At 43.6% G+C, this 27,311-nt stretch overlaps 1 protein-coding gene across 7 annotated transcripts in view; it reads right to left on the reverse strand.

The window, feature by feature from the left end:
- Window positions 1–229: 229 nt before the first annotated feature.
- The window catches only part of LOC134220478 (upstream stimulatory factor 1-like), a 55,771-nt gene continuing 28,689 nt past the window's right edge, over window positions 230–27,311 (reverse strand). For all 7 annotated transcript variants that reach the window (XM_062699532.1, XM_062699534.1, XM_062699535.1 and 4 more), the window contains one exon: window positions 230–5,360. In XM_062699532.1, coding sequence (XP_062555516.1) covers window positions 4,974–5,360 — 387 coding nt within the window. In that variant the 3' untranslated portion in view covers window positions 230–4,973. The remainder of the gene's footprint in view (window positions 5,361–27,311) is intronic.

Genomic DNA, 27,311 nt, shown 5'->3' on the forward strand with positions numbered 1-27,311 from the left:
TTTGCATTCCGTGTATTACAGGTTAAACGAAACCGAGAACAAATTTTAATATGCGCTAAGCATCACAACCACCCATCACCCACAGGAAAGGATGCAGCCATCCTCATTTGCTGGATCGGGCGGCCATTAGAGATGGAAATTAGCTTGATCGAGGGTTCTGGATGGATATGCACCATTGCTTGAAATCGTTTTCAAAGCAATATCCAAATAAGACAGATGTCTAAACAGCCAGCTTTTATTACATATCAATTAGAAAGAAGTTAATTGAAGCCTTGCGAGACAGTGAAAGCAATGAAGCTGAAAACGCCATCCAGGTAAAAACTCTCGTCCAGAACTCCAAACCCATCCTAAATTATTGTGGGTTTACCTCCGGTGATTTTAAACCCATCCTAAATTATTGTGGGTTTACCTCCGGTGTTGGCCGTGGTCGTTTCGGTTGTGCCAAGCCAGTGAACGTCGAATAACCATCCATCGTTCCGGCCATGAGTTAACTGCAACTGTCATTCTGGCGTTTTAATTGTATCGGTTTGCAAGCTCTCATGTACGACGGAATTGTAAAATGGTTGTGGTTTGTAAAAATGGTTTTAGATGTACCTACACCTCAAAAAACTCCTCTGCAAGAGATATCTCTGCACTAGTTATCAAACAACCTGGTAATGTTTATCTCATACTAGATAAAACAAGGAAATCGACGACTGTCATGCCATAGGTCAACAATCCTCAGAATGCTTCAGTGCAGCAGTTTGACGTCAATGATTTTAAGAAAAAAGATAACACGATTTCGTCACTGAACACAACTGCATGACAATCATGTCACGACATACCAAAATGCTCGGGTATACAAAATGATAACTGTTCTAAGGATTCTTATCATCTAGTTGTACGTTTTACTGTTTTTTTGCCAGTCTATGTTTCATGTCCAAAGAATGTATAACCAGGATGCAATTCTGGAATATGCTCGAAAGTTACATGAATTGTTTGCATGTGTAAAAACAAAAAGTTTCAGAGAAATTGATTTAGGAAAACCCGACAACAATCATAGAAAAAAAATACCAACGCAATTATGTTTCATATTTAACATTAGCTCATGATTATTTGTTTAAAAACACTCATTATATTTATTTAAATTTAATGCTTTCGTAAACCATTTTTTGCTAATTGGTGATGAAAATACTAAACCATAATCATCATCCTAACCTCAAATTCTTCATAACCGTCCAAACCAGAATCGCAATCGCACATTAGACTGAGCGGGCCAGAACAAGCGTGCTTTCCTCGATCCTCGGTTTAATAAATTTAAAATAAATCAATTATTCCCCTCGGTGTCGCCTGCTGAGACTGCCACCAACTCAAATGTCAAACTGTGCAAACGTTTCCGTTGCTGCAACCATCGGCATCTCTAGCGTGGGACTTAGTAGGCCGGTAAAAGTAAAACGCGGGCAAGCGGTTTATTGCGAAGACGACTCGTTGGCAGCTGGAGTGTGTTTACCGACAAATACCCCGACACTATCAGTAAAGTACCGCACCGACCGGCATTAGATGACATGTATCGTACCTACCTACCTACCTACCGATAATTAGCGGTCGAATTGTAAATTTTTCGTAGAGCGCATCTTAATCGCTTCATTGACTGAAAGTCACGTTTTTTTCCTTACATTGCTTCTTGGAAATAGTGACCCTACAAAATGGAAGTGAATGAAAGCCAACGGACTCCGCGGAATTACAGACAGTCTGCCGATCTACATAGAGCAGATAGCTGCCATAACCGTTAATTGCTTGTAAATTGTAACAATTGATTACATAGAGATCTAATCCGGTCGATTGATGTTTTTATTGGTAATTGACTAGAAGCGGGGAATATGGCGCATGTACGTACGAACGTATGAATTGCTGATTACTGCAGCGTGTGGGCAATATCGTCGTCGTAGTAGGCTATGGTATGGTGCTACCTTTCTTGTAACTTAGTATCGGGGTTACCCGCAGTTAGATTGCTTCGGAGACTTTGATGTGAAACCCTGATGACGACACAAGGGGGAATGTTTGAATACCTACTCGTTGTGCAAGACGGCACTGCACGTGAGTGTGAAAACTTGCGCAGTTGGTTATTTTTGTAGTTTTGCCCGGTGAAGGAATTACGGTAATTGGTATACAAAATCACCAAGATTTTAATTATAGGTGTTGGGATTATTAAAAGTGAATGAAGTAATTTGTAGTTCCTGACAAATGGTGTTGCAAAGTTGCATAGTATCGATTAAACTAAAGTTGTGAACAACATTGCGAATTATTTTAATTTACTATTCAAACAAAGTGCTCTGTACTTTGTTTTTGGCGTTCCATTTTTGTTTCCAACGACCAGAAGAAAATATGAACTTTTAAACTTTAAACTGAACTTTTAATGCATTATGTGGAAATGGATCTATCTACCCTACATCCGTTATAAGCTTCTTATCAGCACAGCACGATTCACGATGGAAAAACCGGCGGTGAAAAAGAATACCTTCCGAGCACATTAAATCGCTGCTAGCTTTAGGTAAACGCAGTCACGCTGCAATATAAATTACAGTGGCATGGTTAGGATTGTAAATTAGACCTCACTCGACGTGACGACTGAGGTCACCCCGGACGAATGCTTGCGCAAATATGGTTTAAACTTTTAGATCCCTAGATTCAAATACATCAAAGTGCGGAAAATACCAAAACAAATATTTTCCTACCGATTCCAGATCAGCCTCGGACAAGGTCCGGGGCTCGGTGTTTGTAATACTTATAATCTGTTCACAACAATACGTGTTTCCAAGTGATCGCGATCGCGATCGATGTCCAATACTCGCAATTGCGACGACGGCGACCGTGTGTTGCTATCACCCGCCAGACATACCTTGAGGATAAATCAATTATCACCGTTTCAAAATAATCGTAAGCGACTACGTCGTCTGAGGCAAGTGACTGGATCTCCGATATTGAGAAGCGAACGCGGGAGCTTGCTTTATGTTTACCCACAAACACAGCATCAATCGCAGCCTGAGGGAGAAATCGATCACGACCTAGCTCTCAGAACTTGGTGGCGTTTCGCAGTACGAAATAATGGCGATCGCATTAACACCTCTGCTCCGGCGACAAATGCGAGGCAGCAGCTCTGAAACCGTAGCCAAATAAAAATCATCATCCGTGGCCACGTCGACCGAAACGAGCTCCGCTGTCTAAGTGATATTGTACACACATCACATTTTTTTATTGCTGCCTAACTTCTAGCGGCTCTTCAAGATTAAACTCCTCCTAAAGCATGAGCGCTTTGTGTTATCATCACGATAATTGAAGCTGAATATACTGGTAGGCAGAGGCTTGGAAGGAAACCCCTGCCTGATTTGTTGCGATGCCTGCAGGCGGATGGCAATGACAACGACATCCAGAAGCAGAGAACTGGGCTAATTTTTCAACAAAAAGTTTATTAAATATCCTAACGGCGACGAGATTGAAGATGACGTCAACGGTAGCGCGAGAAAGCCGTTTTCGGCCAGTAGTGTGCGCTACCGAACTTGAAAATGAAAAAAACTGTAGGAAGGTCGTGCTAGTGCTCGATAGCAACCAATGCGATTGATTTATGATTATGCCAAGGAAATAAAATTGTAAGGACGTGGCCAGATACCAAACTACAAAATGAGATTATTTGTCAAGCGAACAAATTCACGATGATTTGATTTAAAGCATGATGCAACTTGGCGTCCGATGAAGTAGGCGGCGAACTTTGTCCTTGCAAACTCCTTGTTGTCGACTCAGTTATGAAAAATGAAGCTGTTTAAATATTCAGTCTTTTCCAAAACTTTCTTAAAGGTTAAAAATTTAGGATAACGATCAATGATCACAAACAGGTATAGAATTGAATGACAAAAATGAGTGGATATCAAATTAATAAAACAACACAATGACGCTCAACCATCGATTTGTACCAACTTTGGAAACTACTCATCACCTTGAAAACTTCAATACCATTCGCTAGAACTCTTCAACCTTCCTCGGACTTAAAAGTTTCGGACCCTCCACTGAAGCCATTATATGCCCACCAAACTCAACAAGTCGAATGAATAAATCAACACAACAAGTTCGGAACGATATGCGGGACAACAAATATTTACACATCTCTATATATATGCAAAAATAAGAACAGTGTGCACCTATATTAAACTTAGGCAGGAATTTCGCGACGAAACAATATCCAGTAGTGTACGATAAAAAAACAAAAATTATCCACAGCACTGCCAGTGCACAAGAACCAAGTAGAAATATGGCGGAACCTATACGTTACGTACACAAAACTGAATCATTAATAATCGTGGTTGGTTGGTTTGGTTTGGTTGATTGGTGGTTTATTGTCGTTGAAGACGACGACGACGATTAGATTATTGATGTTCTGTGGGTAGGTTTACTTTTGCTAGTTTCTCTGAATTATACGGGTTTAACAAAACATTTGTTTTTTTTTGTGTTTTGAAGAGTTTTGCTCTATTTCGATAACTCCGTTCTTGTGTCTGTTTTTCTCACTTTGTCTCGTTTCTCTCTGTATGTGTCTTCTTTTTTTGTTTTCGTTATTTTCGAACTGTTTTTCTCAATGCAATAATATTAATATAACAAATAACACTATAATATGGTAAATTGATTGATTAATTAATTATGACGAATACTTACAATTACTGATTCTCTCCGATTCAACTCTCACGTTTGTGTGATCGTGTGCGTTTGCTTGAGAGTGTGTGCGTGTGAGCGGATTTCGGAAGCTTGATCGCACAGCGTTTGGACCTCCTTGTTATGCACCGGACACACCACACCACTCGCACACTCACCTATGTATATACGTAAAGATAATTCTCTCTTTTTCGCACTTGCACTCTCGTGTCTCGTTCGCGCTCGTTCAACGGGCATCAAATACCTAGAGGTTTCACTTAGACTATGATAACATGATAATGACTTTTCGACGATGGCTACGACTCTATCTTGACGTTGGTGGCCAGGGCAAACTGCAGTTCCGACTGTAGTCGCTTGTTCTCCGTCAGCAGTTGGTTGATGCTTTCCTTGAGCTGCAGGTTCTCCAGCAGGATCTGATCCTTTTCGGCAAGGCACTCGGTTAGTTTGTCGCTGGTGTCCTTCAGCCGGGTGATGTATTCGCAGGCTTTCGCCAGGATGCCACCCTTCGAGAGGTTATCGCCCTGGCCACCGTTCTGTTTGTTCTGCTGGGGGTCCGACGAGGGGCTGTTCATGTGCTCCGCGGGGATGATCTTGTTCAGCTCGTGGATCCAGTTGTTGATCTTGTCCCGCCGCCTTCGCTCGATTTCGTTGTGGTTCGCCCGCCGCCGGTCATCTCGTTGTTGCTGCAAGAGACAGATAGGAAGACATACATACGATTACATTACTGGGAAGTCTTTTTATGGAGTCGCGAATAGTTTCGATAGGGGTTTCCAAGACCTAAGATAGCATGAATTCTTGCACAAATCGTATAGGTATTTGATACATAATATGAATGCAATTTCAATCGTGACTGTGCTGATTGAAATGATGTCGACGGTATCATGCCGTTAAAATTGAGCGGCAAGGCGGAGTGAATCAGCGAGAACTTATTTTATGCATAAAAACATATTTCATATATTCAGATCTACAGCTTTTCGAGAAATTTGTTTCAAAACTTCTACAATTGTCCGGAAATTCCTCCAGAAATCCAAGAAGAAAACTTTTCTGGATATCTGGGAATGGAATGCTCCAGGAATTTCTCAAGGAGTTCCTCTACGAAATCATCTGGAAATTAGATTTCCCCAAAAGATTATCAGACAACTCATCCAGCGATTTCTCCAGAAATTCAACTAAGAACTCGTCCGAGAATTCCTACCGGTATTGCTACAGACATTCCCCCTGAAATTTCTAGGGGATATACATCAAAGATTTGCACAGAAATTCCTCCAAGAATTTCCATAGAAACTCCTGGAATTTATCTGAAAATTCTACCTGCGACTTCTCCGAAATTCCTCTGGAAATTCTCTGGAAGCTTACCCAAAAACCGGAAATCTTATCAGAAATCCCTTTCACACCTCCCCTAAAAACGCCTTCGGAAATTCTTTCATAAAGTCCTCCAGGAACTCAACTGTAAATTCCCTAAACAAACATTCCAAAAATTTTCACTTCACCCAGAAACTTCTACGGCACTCCCAGGAGCTCCTCCGAAAGTTTATCCAGATATTCTCCTAAGGACACTCCCAGAAGCTCATCCAGGAATTCCTCAGAATAGTCCTCCAATAATTCCATCAAAAACTTCCGCATACGTACTACTTCCCATATATCTACTACTCCGGAAACCCCTTCGGGAAGCTCTCCAGGAAGTTCCATGAAAAAATTACCGAAATTCTCCCAAAGATTCTGCCATGAAATCTTTCGTAAGTTTCCCCAGAATTTAATCCAAAAACTTCACCAGAAATACCTCCGGAAATTCCCAAACACTCTGGAAATTTCACCAAGAACTCCGCGAAAAATTCCTTCAGGCACCCCTTCGGAAATCCTTTCCAAGGGCCCTCCAGAACATCTACAAAGAAGTCTCCTGGAACTTCCCTTCATCTTTCTGAAAATTTTCCCGTTGACGGGATCGGCGCGCAAGAACATACATACTGAAACGGACAGGACATTCCAGCCGGTGGTTTAGCAGATCGAAAGCAATTATCCTCTGCAGGTATTCACGTTTTTGGTTGAGAGTTTCTAAACTTATTATGCAACGGCGTAAGGACCAGGGCCTTTATTGGATCAATTGAGCTCAAGGCGTTCTGCACTTCTCCAATTTCCATCGGTTTTACATACAGAGGATCAAGATCGGAACAGAAGAGTGTGTTCGAAATATGAGTCATGTTCGTTATTTGTATGTGTAGACGTAATTTCCTGATCATCAGTATGAAGAAGTGCATCATCATCTCGTTTAGCAGGAAAAAAAATCTCTCATCGTCTGGAAACGTTAGAAAGGCACTGCGCTGTAAAGAACCTTGGCGTTATGCCAAAATCAGTATTAAATGTTCGTGAACAATACAGCCATGTCGTCAATAAAGCCAATCAGAATTTAGGATTCATCTTCCGTAGAGTAGACGTAGAGTACATTAACCGGGAAGTGCAGAGGGAACTAAGAGAGGATGATGAGGAAAGATCGATCGATACGTCGAGAAAGAGTTCTGTTGGATTGGATGCATCAATCGCAAGTAACCGTCCCGATTCGATTACACCTGCCGCTCCAGAACCAATAGTGGAATTGCAACGACAGCAACTGAAGGACGAACTAGCCACTCATATGGGCACAGCAGTTACACAATTCCGTAGGACAGACCCCATGTCCCGGCATTGGATACCCAAATTGCAGTACTCCTATCGGTTGACGAGTGCAGTAACCATCCTTAATCAGGGTATTTTGCCACAGTACTTGGAAACCGTGGAGAATCTTGCGGAACTGCAGTTTATCGTGTATTCGGCTGCAGTGGCTGCTGTAAGGACGTTGGGATTGCGAACGCGCCCGAAAGGTGAGAGTGATGAATGCGCACGCCCGAAAGTACAAAAACCCGCGTGGATGCGACTTCTAGAGACCCGCATCGCCACACGGCGGTCAAATGTTGGACGATTAACACAGTACAAGCAGGGGAATCGATAAACGAAGCTAGTTCGGAATGTTGCTGAAATTGTGAAACCCACAGAACTCCGTGATCTCACCGAGACGAACATAACTGAGATCCTCGACACCCAAGTACAGCGGTTGAGTGCTCTTGCTAAACGATTGCTACGTTATGGAGAATGTTCGAAGAGGAAGGAGCAAAACCGAATGTTCAACATCAACGAAAGGGAGTTCTACAACCACATCCGAAACGACAAAGCCGACTTTGGCGAAGGCCTTCCGGAGATTGGAGAAGTCACGCAGTTTTGGTCCAATCTGTGGGAGAACCCCGTCATACGCTACGGCGATGGGGTGTGGTGTGGATAGCAGAAGAAGAGTGATATTGTGGTGGAATTGGAGACATGATCGCTATCAACGTGACCGCCCAAGACATACGTGAGGCTACCCGGTATACCAGGAATTGAGCTGCACCAGGACCCGATTTTATGCATAATTTCTGGTATAAGAAACTCACAACGGTCCACGGGCGGATGGCGGAATGCTTCAACACGGTACTAGATAACCCCGGGCAGCTACCGAAATTCATCACTAGGGGTGTCACTTATCTTCTGCCGAAGGATCGGAACACTTTGAACCCAGCCAAGTAAAGACCAATAACGTGCTTTTCGAGTCTGTACAAAGTGCTGTCATTGGTAATAGCGAAGAGGGTGCAGAACCCAGAACCGGAGCTGCAAGGGTCAGTTCATCATCGATGCAGTCGTTGTTGGGCAGGCCACCCGCAAGCAAAGGAACCTGAGCATGGCGTATATCGACTATTAAAAGGCATACCTCACTCGTACTTTCTTAAGGTAGTGAAGTTGTATAAGATAGACCGTAACGTCATCAGGCTAATGCAGTTTGCCTTAAACCCTCTTAGCAGAGCACTCAACCAACACAACTATGGCTATCATTTGAAGAGTAGGGAAAGGAGTACACACATTACACACACCTTCTTTATGGACGACTTGAGGCTGTTTGGGGAATCTGTGGATAAGCTGCACCAATTTCTGCAGCTTGTAACGGTATTCAGTAACGACATCCGGATGGAGTTTGGAATAGATGAATGTCGATCCATACATCTACGCCGGGGTCATCTGGTGGATGCCGACAGTTTCCGCGTCAACGAACAGGAAGAGATTCGAAACATGGTTGAAGACGAAACGTACAAGTTCCTAGATTTCCTGCAACTGAAGGGAATTCGCCACACGATGGTCAAGAAGGAGCTGCAGGCAAAGTTCTTACATCGTGTCAACGGTATTTTGAAAAGCTTCTTATCGGCCGGTAACAAAGTTAAGGCGATAAACAGGTTTGCTGTGCCCTGACGTACAGTTTCGGGATGGTGAAGTGGACGAAGACTGACTTGGAGGCGTAAGAAACGAGCAGTACGAGTTGCGTTCACTAAGCATAGCATGCGCCATCCAAAATCGTCCCTTGAGAGAGTCACCCTGCCTCGTACAGTAAGAAAAAGAAGCGTCACCGAATACAGACACTATGTGTTTCCCAGACCCAGTAGTTGCGGAGATACTTCGTGGAGAGCCAGAACCGCCACGAAATCTATCGCGCTGTATGTGAAGCTGACCACGGATTCAGTGCCCTGCATCTGGCACAGTAAGACTATCAGCTGAATTGCGACATCAAAACTGTTGACGAGATGATCGCATCGTGGAAGCAGAAGGAGTTGCATGGGACGCACCCCCATCAACTGGAGCTGGAATATACCGACAAAGCGGCGTCGAATACGTGGCTGGTGCGGGGTGAACTCTTCTCAGAAACAGAAGGATTCATGGTAGCCATCCATGCACGGGTAATTACGATGAAGAACTATCGGCACTATATATTGCACGAAAACGTGAAACAAAAGCTGCAGGAAATGCAGTTCAGTAGGAGAGACGGTCGAACATATCGTGTCCGGGTGTTCAGCCTTAGCTGATTCAGCATATTTCGGTCGTCATAACGAAGTAGCCAAGATTGGGCACCAACAGCTTGCTTTAAAGCACAACTTGGTTAACCAGTTTCTCGCCTACTACAAATATATAATAGTTTCGCTGTACTGGGATCACGAGATCATAACGGATGTCCTCATTCGTGCCAATCGGCCCGATATTGTGGCCTACGACAAAAGGATGAAGCAAGTAACCCTCATCGACATTGCTGTACCGCTAGACCATGATGTCCAAACAACATTCTCCAACAAGATGAAGTACCACGACTTGGCGGAGGAGTTGAAGGAGATGTGGCACCTGGAGGACGTGCCTATAATTCTGGATGTTATCTCAGCAACCGGAATCGTCCCGAAATCTCTTCTGAGATCCTTAGGAGAGCTGGAACAATCTCCATAGTATTCAAAAAAAAAAAAACAGTGGTTCTTGGAACTTGCAGCATTGTAAGAAGGTTCCTGAACCACCATAACTAATATATCCGGTGCAAACGTTTATTGGAATTTTAAGTCAAATTGGGAAAATGTTAGGCCGATCTTAAAAAACAGCACTCTTCCGATTTTTTGTTTCAAATTTTAAAAATGATTAGAGGAGTCAGAAAATATGAGGTCTAAATAAATTTAGGAATTGAGAATCGATTTTTTTAAAGTTAGATTTGCAACCCTAGCAGCGCGCATGTTGTGTACAAGTTTCATTTGATTATTCAACAAAATTCAGTCATACATATATAAGTTACTGCAGCCAAATCGATCTAAATTGCGCGTCTACGGAAAGTAAACTGGACCTTAAGGTCACTCCTGACAGAATCCAAGTTTCAAAGTTCTCGCGTTTTCGGGGGCACACCACTCGATACTGAAGCAACGCATAACTGTCATTTTTATTTTTTCACGCATGCTGCGACGCAGCAAAGCATAATCAACAAAAATGACAGTTGTCCGCCGCCTCCGTATCGAGTGGTGTGCCCCCGAAAACGCGAACGCTTTGAAACTTGGATTCTGTCAGGAGTGACCTTAATCTGGTCAACCTGGATCAACAATTTTTTTCTTTTTCTTACTTCAGATCCCTTCAGATACGTAATTTATTTACTATTGAAACCCGACTCAGTGTTTGTTGAAGACGAATCCATGAATGAATGCAGTCATTCGCGAATTGAACAACGTTGCAATTAATTCTACCGGAAATTTAGAAATGGCATTTAAACTTAGTGTGTCTAAAAGCCCAAGCTATTTCTGCACGGATAACTCTTCAAGATGCAAAGCGTATCCACTCTTCACATATGTTGTTCTTATTAGTGACCATCTTTGCCACATATTGCTCGAACGATTATTCAAAACAAACTCACGTTCTGTTGATCACAAGACGGGAATGTAATCCAGGTCACTAGATTGCGATATTGACATAATCGCGTTGCGTAAAGGAAGACGCCTCTTGACAATATCACGCGCCTCTAACCTTGTCACCGAACTCTGCCGGTCCTCGGCGATGTCAAGTGTAGGGCTATTTGGTTTAGATATCGGTCGGGCAGAAGGTGTTAATCGCATTACGGTGTTTAATACGCCGGCACACTCAATGGCGGTACCTACTTCGAGTTATTGCCAGGTGCAAGCAATTTCGAAAGCGCGGATGATTCAGTTCTCTAATCAAAGCAGAACAGAACCGATTAGTAATTAATGAATTTTTCCATCGCCTCTCGTGTGCTCAGGTTCAGGTCTATCTTTGGAACCCGATAAAAAGCGGTTCCCATCGGTCACACCAACAACGGTTAGATTACGATTTGATTGACTCAGTGACTTCGGACGGTTCTAGAACCGCAAGTAATATGACGAATGTGTCGCAAGGCGAGACTGTCGGTCTGACAACCAATGCAGAGGTAGGACAACCGCAGCGACGCCATATTCCACACAAATTAGCAACACAAATTACTGCAAGGCTATCATAATTTTATTAAACCAATTACATAATTTATTGTTCACGCGCGCTTCGTCATTTTGTCGCGCTTAGGGTGGCGGATCCTGCTGTCGCCATCAGATTGGGTCGATTTAGTCATTGCCGCAGACATCGCAAAACGGATCGGTGTCGAAATGTGGCTCACTTTACATACATTAGAATAATTGCCCGTACAGAAGTGCTCATATTTCAAAAGATATCGGCACTTGCTTTGCGTATAGTCCACAAGCAGGGCAAGCTAACCGATCGACCTGAAGTATTAATCATCGCTTTTTCATATTTGAACGTGAGGGTTAATTAATACCAGCCTAATGATTCGCAAAATTCATCATCAATGATAAGGATATGATCGTGTGTCATAGCCCTTATGAAATTAAAAAATATATGCGGATCGAGAGGCGGCACGGTAGATAATGTAGTAATTGCCATTTGGCGCCTGGTTTCATGTGCCGAGAGGAGATCGACTAGACGTCTCCTCTGATAACCTACTGGTGCTTAGCAACCTTCAAACCGCGCATAACATTCGATAATTGCCTATCAATTATGATCGATGTTTTTAAGGCCGGTAAACTACAGATGAGGATCGTATTCTAATTTTACGATTGTTGGTCACAAATGTAATTTGAATGAAAAGTAATACCACTCTCGACAACAGGCTCATCGGAAATGTTAACCGAGAACTGAACGTTCTAGGCCTCAGTGTGAAATATGCACGCTGTGGAGGAAACCTTCCTCTCGGCGAAGACCGCATCGCGCAGAGGAAATCGATCAACCCTGAGGGGACACGTTTCGATTCCCGTCTCCCCTATTTGCAATCTCAACGGATAGTACGTGTGAGGCACAGGCACAAAATTAGCATCCATTATCGAACACCGTCGAATAATGACACCTGCTGGATGGTTGTTGGAAGTTAACTTCGCGCTGGCAGTGGCAAGCAATAGTGAGATCCACTCGTATAGAGTCGCCGCGCATAACTGCAAGTACTCATATGACTTTCCAAAAGTGTCAATTCAATTCATTTTGACACGCTCAATTTCGGTCACGAACAATGGCTGAGCTGTTCTGCTTGGTTTTTTGAAGCGATATTGTTTGATGTAGTTTTGAAAAGATAATCTGTTGGTAAAAAAACCAAGGGCGAATAATCGGAGCATGATCAAAGGGTGTCGGAATATATCTCTCATAAATCTACTTTATTTGTTCATTTTCAAATTAAAAATTGTTCATAGTCAAACTTTCCGAACATTGTTCATAGTCAAACTTTTCAGGTTTACAATTGATTTTTAAACTTCTTTTTCGTGATGTGTTTCATAATAATTATTAAATCAACGAGTTGCAAAAGATAAAAATATCATTAATTTATTTAGACTATTTTAACGACGAAAAGTTAGATTTATGTTAACTGATCGAATCCAAAAGTGGATACATACATACATAGAAATACATGATAACAAGCAGTTTCCAACATGAAGAACTGTGTTGTGCAGCTTGATAAACTAAGCGTACTTAAAAATATGTTACAAATCATAATTGAATAAGTATTTAGGCAAAGTGTAAACATGTATGCGGTGATCAACTGTCAGGTTAAGATTACAAAACTTTAAAACACAAACTGGAGAAATAGGTATTAAGATGTGGAATGAGTAAAACCAAATATCCGACAAAGAATCATTTGAAGTCTTCCAAATTTGCCGATTTTTTTTACGAATTATGCAACAATGATAAGATACCATAATCGTAGATTTGCTTTCCAAGGAACAGAAGAACTCTTTCCGTACCAGACACATCCGTCCGATTTGAACTTTGTAAGCATAGATATTCCTACTGATAATAAGGTAAACCCCTTTACGACGCCCACTTTCGTCACCAAGGTGCGTGCTTGAACCTATTTTAAGCGTAGATAAAAATGTTCACAGAAACCTTCCGATATCACATATCAGTGATTCGGAAAGTCAGGCGCCAGTCGCTATGGTAGATTTAGAAATTATTGTAGATCTTTTTTTATTTTGCGGACAAAAATGTTTGCACCAAAACAGGTTCGTTCAATTTGCAAGTGTAGCATTGTTAGACGACTAATTTTTGGCACCTTTCCGCTAAATAATCACCGAGGAAGTGATTATACGATAATCAACCAGTTTGGTCATTTTGGGTTCAGATTCTTCAGGCTCGCGAAGTGGGCCAACAACTAAGAATATGCTTTATTTCTTGTGGGAAATGGGGCGGAAGCTAAACGGGAGTTGGTCCCGGTTCATGTAAGTATTTACATAAAACTTGTTTTGTGAAATGGAATTTGTTCATTGAAAGTAGCCCATCTCCCCAAAAAGCGGTCAACGTAGGTTTAAATTCATATCTCCAAAATTTGAGAGTTATGAAATTTTTGATTTTTTTTTGTATTGAATGTATAGTTCATGCCAAACAGTCTGAATAACTAAAGTGCCTGTTTTAAGATTGAAAGTAAAAATGAGAATAGACGTAATAAGCTAAACAGTGACAAAGAGAAAAGTGTTATATCAAAACACTGATAAAAAAAAACCTTAAAAGGACTCAGAAACGGAGAAAATCAAATCGAGGAAGCTGTTAACAGTGCTACCGTCGAGATGGTCACCCTAGAACAACCGATTCTACCGTTGGACTGACTCACTACCAATGTGTCACCTCGATAGGCAGTCAACGGTGGAATGACGAACGAAGACAAAACAAACGTGGGAGAAAGTTAAAAATACTTTTAAAATATTTATCTATTTGTACTTAATCTAACTTGTACAATCTAAATCCAATCCAATCCAAAATCAATCCAAATCCAACCCAAATCCAATCCAAAGCCAATCCAAATCCAAACCAAAACCAATCCAAATCCAATTCAAATTCAATCCAAATCCAATTCAAATCCAATCCAAATTTAATCCTAATCCAATTCAAATTCAAATCCAATCCAAATCCAATCCAAATCCAATCCAAATCCAATCCAAATCCAATCCAAATCCAATCCAAATCCAATCCAAATCCAATCCAAATCCAATCCAAATCCAATCCAAATCCAATCCAAATCCAATCCAAATCCAATCCAAATCCAATCCAAATCTAAATCCAATCCAATTCCAATCCAAATCCAATCCAATCCAATCCAATCCAAATCCAATACAAAGCCAATCCAAATCCAATTCAAATCCGTACATTTAATACAACTTTTAGTTTCGCGTATAGTACACCATCAACCATTTGCCATCAACAAGTACTGCTAGCCAATAACTCCAAACTAATCTTACGCATAATAAATTCGAACTTCCGAATAGCTTTGTTAAATCCGGCAACCTGATTTATTATTCGAATTTCAAGATATCTGATCCTACAGGTAATCCCGCTATGGCTACTAAGTCACTACATTTCAATATAATTTCTAGATACAGTCGACTCTCTACATCTCGATGTTCTGTATCTCGATATCTCTCTCTATGTCGATGATTTTCTCGGTCCCTTCAATCTACATACATTTGCGCATTCTACATCTCGATAGCCTCTCTATCTCGATATCTCTCTATCTCGATGTGTTCTGATCATATTTTGTTCTGGATTCACTCTCTTTATGTCGATATGTTCAATTTTTTAGGCTGCTAGATCATCTTTGGACAATAACAAACATATCAACAACAAGATATGACATTTGTTTTGTTGTGGTTTTTCTTAGTAACGAACTGTTCTGGATCTAGTACCCATTTCAATTTTCCTTCCATTCCTCGATCTCTCCCTATCTCAATTGTCCCTTCAATATCGAGATGTGGAGAGGCGACTGTAATATATTTGGCTTTCCGAACAGTTTCGAATAGCACAGATTTGAATATTTCTCCATTTCTCTCAGATTCCGTTATATATATATATATATATATATATATATATATAATAGCTTAACTGGTAGTCTCATGTAGGTCGCCAAGTGGATTCATGAAATCTAAATTTGTTTTAATCCAAATCAAAGCACGTAGGACTTTGAAATTTTCTAGATCGTAAATCATTTTCCGTTGGTTTTCCATACGCACCTTGTAATTTTACAAACCACTAACCAATTCCTTACGGACTTCCAGGCTTTGATGTTTTTCAAACCACAAACGATTTTTCCAGCGGTCTTTCGGACGCACCACCACAAACCATTTTTCGACGGTCTTTGAAACGCGTCTTATGATTTAGCAATCCACAAACCATTTTCCGACGGTCTTCGAGACGCGTCTTGTGATTTAGCAAACCACAAACCATTTTCTGACGGTCTTCGAGACGCGTCTTGTGATTTAGCAAACCACAAACCATTTTCTGACGGTCTTCGAGACGAGTCTTGTGATTTAGCAAACCACAAACCATTTTCCGACGGTCTTCGAGACGCGTATTGTGATTTAGCAAACCACAAACCATTTTCCGACGGTCTTCGAGACGCATCTTGTGATTTAGCAAACCACAAACCATTTTCTGACGGTCTTCGAGACGCGTCTTGTGATTTAGCAAACCACAAACCATTTTCCGACGGTCTTCGAGACGCGTCTTGTGATTTAGTAAACCACAAACCATTTGCCCACGGTCTTCCAGATGGCGCAAACTGAAATATATCACTCGTTACAATTTAACCACTTTAATTCAACTCACCTCATGAAATCAGCGACAGGATCCAAAAAATAAACTGGCAAGTTGCAAAATGTGTAGCTCCAAATTGCAGGAACGACACATAGCTCTGCTATACTGCCATCGGCGGGACCCAAGGTTGGCCCGCAAAGGGAACTCCTCAAGTTCCCTTTCAGCTAGTGTTGAACTTAATTTTAAAATTAAAAAAACACTTTAATAAAGAATTAAAAAAAAAAAAAAAATTGCAGGAACGAAGTTATGACAGGAACTCTCCGTGGATGAGTGTGCACGCCGCGGAGGTCTGACTAGACGGGCGGGCAAAATCATGGCTTGCTGCTCGCCGATTGACACGCTGATGTGTGAATCTATTAACACACACTGAAGGAATTTTACTCAAACCCCACATGTATGACAAGTCTACAGGAACTACAAGAGTTGGAAAGACAGCGAGTAGAAATAGAACTAGAAAAGAGTTACATACACGAGCAACGGAAGAAGAGAGCAGCCAGGTGAGTCGTACAAATAACCGAACGAGGGTCCGAAATTGGATCGAGAACGCGGATCCGAAAGCAAGTGCAGCAGAAAATCAATTGCCAGCCGCTCAAGCGATTTAACAGCAAATCTTTATTCAAACCCATACGGATTCAAAGGCAGCAGGTTCTAATAAGGAACTAACTTCGGGGCTTCCGTCGATATCAGTGTTCTTCAGCCAGAGTTCTGGTTGTCTGGTTGATATAGAGGAGATATAGAACATCGAAAAGCCATGTATATGATCCGGGAGTTGCGAATCAGATTGGAGCACTGATTGCAGCGATCCGAGCCAACGGCTGATTTGCAGTAGCAGTGGAGAGATCGATGGAATCCATTCTTCCGTACATCTTTTGTCGACAGCACCACCATCAGTTGAACAGGCCGGAGCATGTGTTGTTAATGAAACTGATGCAAATCAAGATAAATTCCTTAAAGAATCAAGGTCTACGATGCTAGGTTCCGTTCCTAAGCAACGTGCGTCAGATCTTCCCTCAGGTAAGAGTCACGCCTCAGAAATCCGAACCGATTAAATGTTCAAAGACTAAATCTCTCATCTGAAACTAAATCCAACCATGCAAATTCGTTCGAACGAGCAGCAACGTTCAGCTCACGCGCGCTTTAGTCGAATAAAAATATCAGAAAAACAGCAGCAGTCAGTGTAAAATTTTTCAAAGAAGCAGCCTCAAATGCAAAACATGGTGCTTAACTCATCGATTCAACCGATTGTAGCGCAGCAACCATATGGACAACAGTTTGCAGTGCAGAAGCCTCAAGTGCAGGATTCAGTGAATCAGCCCACGATCCAGCAATTTGTATCGCAGCAGCCTTCGATGCAGCAGTTTTCAGCAGTTTGCAACGCAGCAACCAAAATTTCATGCCAGCAGTATGTAGTGCAGCAGCCGTTGATGCAGCAAGTTTCGGCATACCAGCCACACGGCGTTCGAAGTGTTTAGTGTTTACGTTTCATGTTGTTTTTGGACGCACTTTCATTTTTCAGAAATAAGTCAAAGACTCCCCTTTTAAAAAAAACTGATAAAATAATATTCATCCGTTTAGAAATATGAAATTCAAAACCCATTATGTGTTTTTCAATAATTACATTCATTCGCGAAACAATCACAATCCACATTTTCTGATACTCTTTTACACAAATAATGAACATAATTATGGTCCATTTAGTAGTAACAAAGCAATGTAGAAGTACAAGAGTTTTTAAATATCATTGATTTTTTAGATTCTTTGTTTTTCCCTTTTTTGAAACGAGTTTAGATAATTCAATGGAAATTTACTCCAGTCGAAGAAAACTGATATGGGAGAGAATATTTAAAGATTGTTTGTGCAATGTCTTCAGACGAGTTAATTTTCATTGGAATTCTAGAGGTCGACTTGTCCACAATGTCCCATAAATCATTAAATATAGCCCCATATAGTTGTAGTTGTTTTTTTTTGTGTAGAAGTTGGAGTTTTGTAATTCGGTACTGATTTGCGATTCGGGCGTAACCATTCCGATTTTGGAACTAAAGAAATCTCGCTTAACGTTTCAAAAGGACCAAAGTAACATTTTTTCATGAATTAACTTGCATATTACAATCAACAGACCAATGTGAAAATTAATTCATGAAAGAATATTACTTGAGTCCTTTTGAAAAGTTAAGGGAGAATTCATCCCTGTCCGACAAAAAAGGAGAACGCCGTAAAGAGGATCGGGTAGAGATTTCCGCCCGATAGGAAAAGGGACCTGAGAGGCGCGGTTAGAAGAGAACGAGATTGAGACGTTTTGTTGGTGGCTGATTGCCGAAGTAGACGATTGTCTGGATAACTAGACCGCGTGTGAGGAGATTATAGTGAACCGTTGAAGTCAAAGGACTACCCGTTCGTCTCCGCAAGATTTTGTTCATGTGTCGTGTCCCTGGAATAAGTTTAAGTGCGCTAAAACTGCCCGCGTGTGGGCTCGACGCCAAATGAACATTAGTAGTGCAAATATCTACCACGTCGTGGCTTTTTCCCGGTGAAGTTTCATTGAAATTTGGTATCAATGTCGATTTCGATTTTCTGAAACCTTGAATCGGTCGCTAGTATTGCTGGGAAGGTGGTTGGTGGTGAAGTAACCAACCTGGAAGGCGGTGGAAGGAACCCCTTCCCAACGTAAAACGCTCTCGATTAGGGAAACCAGGAATGTCCCTGAGTCACATGCATACATAGTAAGAACACTATAACTTACAATGGGATAGTACTAACTCGCATTATGACAAGTGACATAGGAGTCTTATGCAAACAGAGGCAAAGCAGTTCCAATTGTAGATCATTCGCGGCATCGATCCATCCCTCACATACTCAGTTTTTTTTTCTGCAGCTTGTCAAAAGCCGCTGATGATGATGGACTGGATGAAAGACGTTTTTAAGCTGAATTTCATAAAATTATTTGCTGAGAAAGGAAGTTGTGTTAGTTGGGTAGGGTAGACAGAAAAGATCGGTGGTCGAACATTCTATGTTTTTCGGAGCAAAACCGAATGTAACGTCATGTCCCAAGTTGCTTGTTCATTGGCCGCTAAACGCCAGTCTCGATACGGATCTAGGCGATTTTAAGACTGATCTTCGCAACGTTGTCCTTCGCGAATCATTATAGAATGGAGACCTGGCCATTCCTCATGATGGCACTGCAACCTTCTTCAACGAATACGAATTCATTGATGTCGCTGTAGCCAGCAGGACCGTACTCCCAACTATAAAATGGGATGTAAGTACGGACCTTTTAGAGAGCATCCACTACCCCTTTTGATTTCTGCCCATGCGTCTTCTTCTGGCCTCTTTTCCCGGGTTCACCTGGCGCTCCCCTAGTAGCACTTTTTAAAACGATTTGGTTGCAGTAACTCATGTATGACTGAATATGGTTGCATATCTGTAATATAAATTTATTTACAACATTAAGTTTCCATCTCGCAAACCAGCAGTCGTCCCTGGCACCGAACTCTGAAATGCTGTTTCGAAGCGATCTGTGGTAGTAGAGCTGTGAAAGCCAGGAGAAAGGCCCTCCGTGCGCTTAGAAGGTAGTCTCCCCAAACGGCTGCCACCCAGACCTCAAAACGCCAATTGTTTCAAAAAACCTAACCCTGGAACACTTCTGGGTTTCACCGGATCGTCGGAACACTCTCATTAACGATCCTTTTTGATACGCAGAGCTTTCGTTTGCTCTCACAAGGAGCAATAAGAAATCCTAAGGGCCTGACGAAGTGAGTAATCCCATATTAAAGCAACTTCCCCTGGCCGAGAAAGCAGCGTTTCTTAATCTAATCGACCTGTCGACCTAGTCTCATCGGGCATATCGAAGGCCTACCTGGAGGAATCTGGAGTTCCAGAAGGTTCCGTTCCGGTGGTGACTCTACTTTTAGTCGCCATGAACGGAGGATTCAATGGTATCCCCAAAGGCATGTTTTTTTTGGTCCACGCTCACGACATCCTACTTGTGGTCGTCAAACAATCGCCGGCCAGAACGTGGATCCGAACCCAAGGAACAGTTAGCGGTCGGATAGCCCCACTATGTCGGCCGGGAAAATGTCCGCGGACAAGTGTGCAATGAGCGACACCGCTTCTCTGCCCCTTGTCCCAAGCTAAATGATCAACTCATTTCTAACCGGACACTTGCTAAGACCTTTTTTTTATCTGAAGAAGCTAATTTGGAACGAAATAAGCCCTTCATCGGCTTTCAATGTTTGAAGGGTGAGGTTTTCGTCGTTCATCGTCGATTTATCCCACATTTTAAAGCGGTAAAAACTGCTGCAGGTCCAGGATCAACCGGATCAAAACCCTTTCAAAATCCCAGTACGCAGAGATCTCATCAACATTCTTTCTCCAGTATTCAATTAGTACTTGCACAAAGCATCCGGACTCTATAACCGCCGAGGCCGCCTGCGCTGGAACAGATATCCTTCCATTTGGCCACCGTGCTTTGGCGGATGTATGCTGAAATGCTGCCGCGTGAGCTTCCGTCACATTCAGGAATTACAGGATACCTCTTCTTCTGCGAGAAGATTGGATTCGGCGATGTCCCTTCAGTGCCAGTGCCAGAAGCTGTCATTCCTCCATTGTCAACGTAAATTGCTCGCTGCGTTGTCGGGGGAGAATACCGAGGATCTGTTGCGGAACTGCTGAATACCGTCTTCGCCAGATTCAAGCATCGTTACATCGACGGATCGCTTTTGCATCGAGGTGTCGAGATTATGTGTATCCGGAAACGGCCTGACCGTTTCCGAAAGCCTGTCTTCCCAGTGCAGTTTTCATAGCCGCCATCACCTTTTCAGATAAGCCTGTACTCATTCTGTCGGACTCAGCCAGTGTGATTGCAAAGCGACCACTCCAAACACCCCTGGTTCTGGAGTACCCTCGCAAACATGCCTAGTACCACCACCTTCGCTTGAATCCCGGGGATTGTGGAGTTTTGTGGAGCACGGGCGCCGATCTGCTGGCTGGAACAGGATATACAGATTTTTATTTACTCCGTACCCCAACTGATACGGTTGGTCAAGGCGACGATGGATCGAGTGATGTACGTAGTTCGGCACCGTGCTTGTGGATGATGTCTTGAACAAAACCGCTGCTGTGGCCGAGTAGACTGAACACTGGTCTGTCAGTCTGAGGTGCATCCACAGATCTGGGCTGCAGTCACCGATCCCAACTTAGCCATTGTCGTTGGATCCATAAGGGTACCGGATCTCCGTGTCTTGGTATTTATGTCGAGCTCTTTTTTTGCTAAAGACAATATTTGTCAATATTTGGAGCCATGGCCCTCCAGCTTCCTTCAGCGGCCCTGCTCGGTTGAGTTCAGCCACCTGGTAAAGCTTAGAATTGGTCACTGCGTTGAGGGCAAAGTTGGCTGGAGCCTGCAAAAAACACGTTTGCTTCACGCTGCTCTGTATCCGATTGTTATCGCTAGTTCTAATCGGAATGATAAAACACCTCGTGCCTTCAGCATATGCAACTAGGACAGGATTTGATGCATAAGAAACCCGGCCTTGTTGTAGTAAAAGGAAAGAGTTTACTCCATTCCACCCAAGGTGCTGCACTGATCTCCGATCCATACATTTGGCGGCAATTGATAGCCTAGCATACTTGCTTACTACTTATTTCTAAAGCTACATCCCGGTCTGTATTTCTTAAGTTATTTCAAGGCCTCCGGAGCCCATGCCCGGCTGTAGGATCACGCCAGGTCAAGGGATACAAGCTCTATATATTCACCATTGGTCAAGGTATCATTCAGAATCTGACCAAGGGAACAAGGTATTTCCCGGTTCCAAAGCCTGGTCGGAGAGCGTGCTGTCTGTGATCCAATCGCTTATTCCGGAGGCCAGGGTTCGTAATGATCACTCATTCTCAGAAGCACAGGATGCTCCTTCATGAAAATTTTCGGGAAAGAAAAACAGTCTGAGGAGTGATAACCATTTTTCGCTCACTACGATTGCCGCGGAAAGCTGGTTTGCTCGTTTTCTTTCATATCCTGGCCTTTTCATTGTCATCACCAATGCTAAAGAGAGTAACTTATGTGAAACAAACAACCTAAGAGCTAGGGGTAATTACGGCTTTGGCAGGTTTTGTTCTATTATTATCAGGGGGATTTTCTATAACTAATTATGCTTAAATTTGGCCTAAACATTCTTCTTTGCGTATCAAAGAATATTGTGGCCAAATTCGTCTACAAAAACCTCCCTGACAATAATAGAACAAAACCTGCAAAAGCCGTCATTTCCCCTACCAACTGTTTTTCTTTCCCGAATTTTTTTGTGAAGGAGCATCCAGTGCTCCAGAGAATCACCAAAGTAACATTTTAAGATTTATAACGCTCCTGAAGATCATAAATTACTCTCATTTCATTTATTCAGACTAAGGCCGAAGTGGCCTGTGCGGTATATAAGAGTCTTCTCCATTCGGCTCGGTCCATGGCTACACGTCGCCAACCACGCAGTCTACGAAGGGTCCGCAAGTCATCTTCCACCTGATCGATCCACCTTGCCCGCTGCGCACCTCGCCTTCTTGTGCCCGTCGGATCGTTGTCGAGAACCATTTTCACCGGGTTACTGTCCGACATTCTGGCTTCGTGCCCGGCCCACCGCAGTCGTCCGATTTTCGCGGTGTGAACGATGGATGGTTCTCCCAACAGCTGATGCAACTCGTGGTTCATTCGCCTCCTCCACGTACCGTCCGTCATCTGCACCCCACCATAGATGGTACGCAGCACTTTCCTTTCGAAAACTCCAAGTGCGCGTTGGTCCTCCACGAGCATCGTCCAGGTCTCGTGTCCGTAGAGGACTACCGGTCTAATGAGCGCTTTGTAGATTGTCAGTTTGGTACGGCGGCGAACTTTATTCGATCGGAGCGTCTTGCGGAGTCCAAAGTATGTACGATTTCCAGCCACTATGCGTCTCCGAATTTCTCTGCTGGTATCATTTTCGGCAGTCACCAGTGAGCCCAAGTACACGAATTCTTCTACCACCTCGATTTCGTCACCACCGATGCAAACTCGCGGTAGGTGGCTCACATTGTCTTCTCTTGAACTTCTTCCTATCATGTACTTCGTCTTCGACGTATTGATGTCTAGTCCGATCCGCTTGGCTTCTCTCTTCAGTCTGATGTAGGCTTCCTCCATCTTCTCAAAGTTACGTGCCATAATATCTATGTCGTCGGCGAAGCCAAATAGCTGGACGGACTTATTGAAAATTGTACCACTCGTGTTAATCCCTGATCTTCGTATTACCCCTTCCAAAGCGATGTTGAACAGCAGACACGAAAGACCATCACCTTGCCGTAGTTCTCGGCGGGTTTCGAAGGGACTCGAGAATGCCCCTGAAACTCGAACTACGCACATCACCCGATCCATCGTCGCTTTGATCAACCGTGTCAGTTTATCCGGAGATCCGTGTTCGTGCATTAGCTGCCATAGCTGGTCCCGATCGATTGTATCATATGCGGCTTTGAAGTCGATGAATAGATGATGTGTGGGCATGTTGTATTCGCGGCATTTCTGCAGTACCTGGCGAATGGCGAACACCTGGTCCGTGGTGGAGCGTTCGCCCATAAAACCCGCCTGGTACTGCCCCACGAACTCTCGTGCAATTGGTGTTAGTCGACGGCATAAAATTTGGGAGAGTACCTTGTAGGCGGCGTTCAGCAATGTGATTGCGCGGTAGTTGCTACAATCCAGCTTATCGCCTTTTTTGTAGATGGGACACACGACACCTTCCATCCACTCCTGCGGCAACACTTCCTCCTCCCAAATCTTGGTAATGACCCAGTGCAGCGCTCTAGCCAGTGCCTCACCACCGTGTTTAAATAGCTCTCCTGGTAGTTGGTCAACCCCAGGGGCTTTGTTGTTCTTCAGCCGGCCAATCTCCTCCTGGATTTCCTGGAGATCCGGAGCCGGTAGAATTATGTCCTGCGCGCGTTCCCCCAGGTCTATCATCATACCGCCATCTTCGTCTGCCACATCGCCATTCAGGTGCTCTTCGTAGTGCTGCCGCCACCTTTGGATCACCTCACGCTCGTTCGTAAGAAGGTTCCCGTTTATGTCCTTACACATATCAGGCTGTGGCACGTGGCCCTTACGTGAACGGTTCAACTTCTCATAGAACTTTCGTGTGTTATCAGAGCAGTACAGTTGCTCCGTCTCTTCACGGTCTCGATCTTGCTGCTGACGCTTTTTCCTCCGGAAAATCGAGTTTTGTCTGTTCCGCGCCTGTTTATATCGTGCCTCGTTTGCCCTCGTGCGGTGTTGCAGCAATCTCGCCCATGCTGCATTCTTCTCTTCTACTAACTGCTCACATTCGCCGTCATACCAGTCGTTTCTCTGATCCGGGGGCACCGTGCCAAGTGCAGCGGTTGCGGTGCTACCAATGGCGGATCGAATATCTCTCCAGCCATCTTCAAGAGTCGCTGCGCCTAGCTGCTCTTCCGTTGGGAGTGCCACTTCCAGCTGCTGCGCGTATTCTTGGGCTAGTCTACCGTCTTGTAGCCGCCCAATATTAAGCCGCGGCGTCCGACTTCGACGCGTGTTGTACACCGTCGAGAGTTTTGAGCGCAGGCATACTGCAACGAGGTAGTGGTCCGATTCAATATTCGCACTGCGGTAAGTGCGGACGTTCGTGATGTCGGAGAAGAATTTACCGTCGATTAGAACGTGGTCGATTTGGTTTTCCGTTTCTTGGTTAGGTGATCTCCATGTGGCCTTGTGGATATTTTGCGGGGAAAGAAGGTGCTTCGGACTACCATTCCGCGGGAGGCTGCAAAGTTTATGCATCGTTGGCCGTTGTCATTCGATACGGTGTGCAGACTATCCGGTCCATACATTTCCTGCCTTCCTACCTGTGCGTTCATGTCACCGATGACGATTTTGACGCCCGGCAGTGGGCATCCATCATATGTCTGCACCAGCTGTGCGCTACTTTCTCGTCGTCGGGTCTCCCTTCGTGTGGGCAGTGCACGTTGATGATGCTATAGTTGAAGAAACGGCCTTTAATCCTCAGCTTGCACATCCTTGCGTTGATTGGCTGCCACCCTGGCAATCACGCGTTGGCGCATCTTACCCAGCACTATGAAGCCGGTTCCCAGCTCGTTGGTGGTGCCACAGCTTTGGTAGAAGGTAGCCGCTCGATGCCCGCTTTTCCACACTTTCTGTCCTGTCCAGCAAATCTCCTGCAGCGCCACGACGTCGAAGTTGCGGGGATGTAATTCATCGTAGATCATCCTGTCGCAACCTGCGAAACCTAGCGACTTGCATGTTCAATGTTCCAAGTTTCCAATTGTGAACCTTTATTTGTCCCTTGGTCTTTGCCGAGTATATCGAGTCGTATTATCTCTTATGTTGTTCTTAGTTATTGGTTCTACAGGCGGCTTGTTTGGCCTGCACAATCCTCCTGTCTCGTCGGAGGGCCGTCGTGTCGGGTCTGTTTTGCGTCCCACCTAACACCAGGACTTGGGCTTGTGCGCTTTGAGCGGCACACGGTCGCTTTGGTGGGGCCTACTTGCGGACACATGCAGCTTTTTATAGGAGTTTAACAGGGCCCACTGTCAAACCCCACCACATCCTAGGCAAGCCCCACAACTCGCAGATGGCCTGGGGAAGGATCGTCAAGCCCTTGGACATAGTCCCTGCTGCCCGCACAAGAGTGTAATAAAACCATCATAAAACCAAAATCTTATTAGGGCAGTGATCATTACGAACCCTGCCTAATAGAGCGTTAATAAAATTCTAGCTTCGAATCCCGCCGCAGACAAACATGTTTTATAATGAGTTAGTGAGAAACACAAGCGATGGAACGAAAACAGGAATCTCATCTAATATACACGATTTTCGTTTATCTTCCAAAGCTAGCTCCAGAGAAAGATTGATGGGTGAAAGGTGCTCCTCGCCATAAACAACGAAAATAGATTCTCTCTTGGTCCAAAAAAGCGCTTCCTTTGGTCTCATCGAAACGAAAAGTCGAAACTCTGCCGAAACAGTTTACGGTTGGCCATCCACTCCATTACCTTTGGCACACTGTCATAGGAATTAGACGATAGTTGCCGATTTCACTAGAGGGATTGCTAATGAAATGGGGACTACGTTGCTCAACTCTATCCTGTAGTAAATCTGGTTGTTAATTTCTTGAAAAAGTACGCCTTTTCTACTGGGGGAGCCTCAAAAGCATTAGGTAGCCCAACTCATCTCACAAATTTCCTCTTTCGCGATTTGTAATACGAATTCCAGCTCGTCCATAAAAAAGATCAATTAAACTCCTTCGTAGGGCCGAGAGACATTAGGAAGTTCTTAATAGCCTGATTCTGCCTGATTGCAGGGTGCAGGGTGCAGATGTCCATGTTTTCCATCACAGCAGCCCACTTTTCATACTTGAGAACAAGCAAACCAAAACAATAACCCGAGCAGCACAAGTCAGACAAAATTTGTTGCAGCAACTTGAATGTGACTAAATTTGAGTTGCAGTGACCTATGTGGAACATGTGTGCTGCTAGGAAAATTTGACATTCAAGAGACCGACCAAACCCTTTATGTAAAATCCGGGTCACTATGATTGAATCAAGTTGATCACAATAGCTGTATGGAACAACAGCGCTTCTAGCGTTCTGCATCTAACTGTTGCATTCAATGTTATCTAGGTTCTTCGATTCATTTTCTTCATAAAGAAAAACGCTGACCGATCGAATCAGACGTGCCTTGTTAAAAAAAAAAGTTCAAAGCTCGAACGCACCAACAAGATATTACTCACCGCCAACAATCTGCACTTTAATTACGGTTCAGTTTATAACACATTGACACACTCATCCACTGCGGAAAGAAAGCAGATATTCACACCCAGCAAGAATAAATCGTATCTGCATGAAATTATCAGCTTCAACAACATCATCAACCAAACGGTACAATTAGTCATCGACGGAAAATTACCACAAATTTGCTAGCGCCCATATGCCGATAAGAATGAGACAGCCGGCTTGTGCTCAACGGGTCAATGTTGCAAGAACAGAAGTGCGGGAGAACGCGACCTTTCCGGGACCCGGCAAGCCTTGACTGCGTTGCTCCGAGCTCTGGGTTCTGTTCTGCTGTACGCCGCATCACAACCAGCGACATGGCATGGCGCTTTCCATATGCACAT

The sequence above is a fragment of the Armigeres subalbatus genome, chromosome 3 (assembly GCF_024139115.2).
Source record: "Armigeres subalbatus isolate Guangzhou_Male chromosome 3, GZ_Asu_2, whole genome shotgun sequence".
Classification (NCBI taxonomy): domain Eukaryota; kingdom Metazoa; phylum Arthropoda; class Insecta; order Diptera; family Culicidae; genus Armigeres; species Armigeres subalbatus.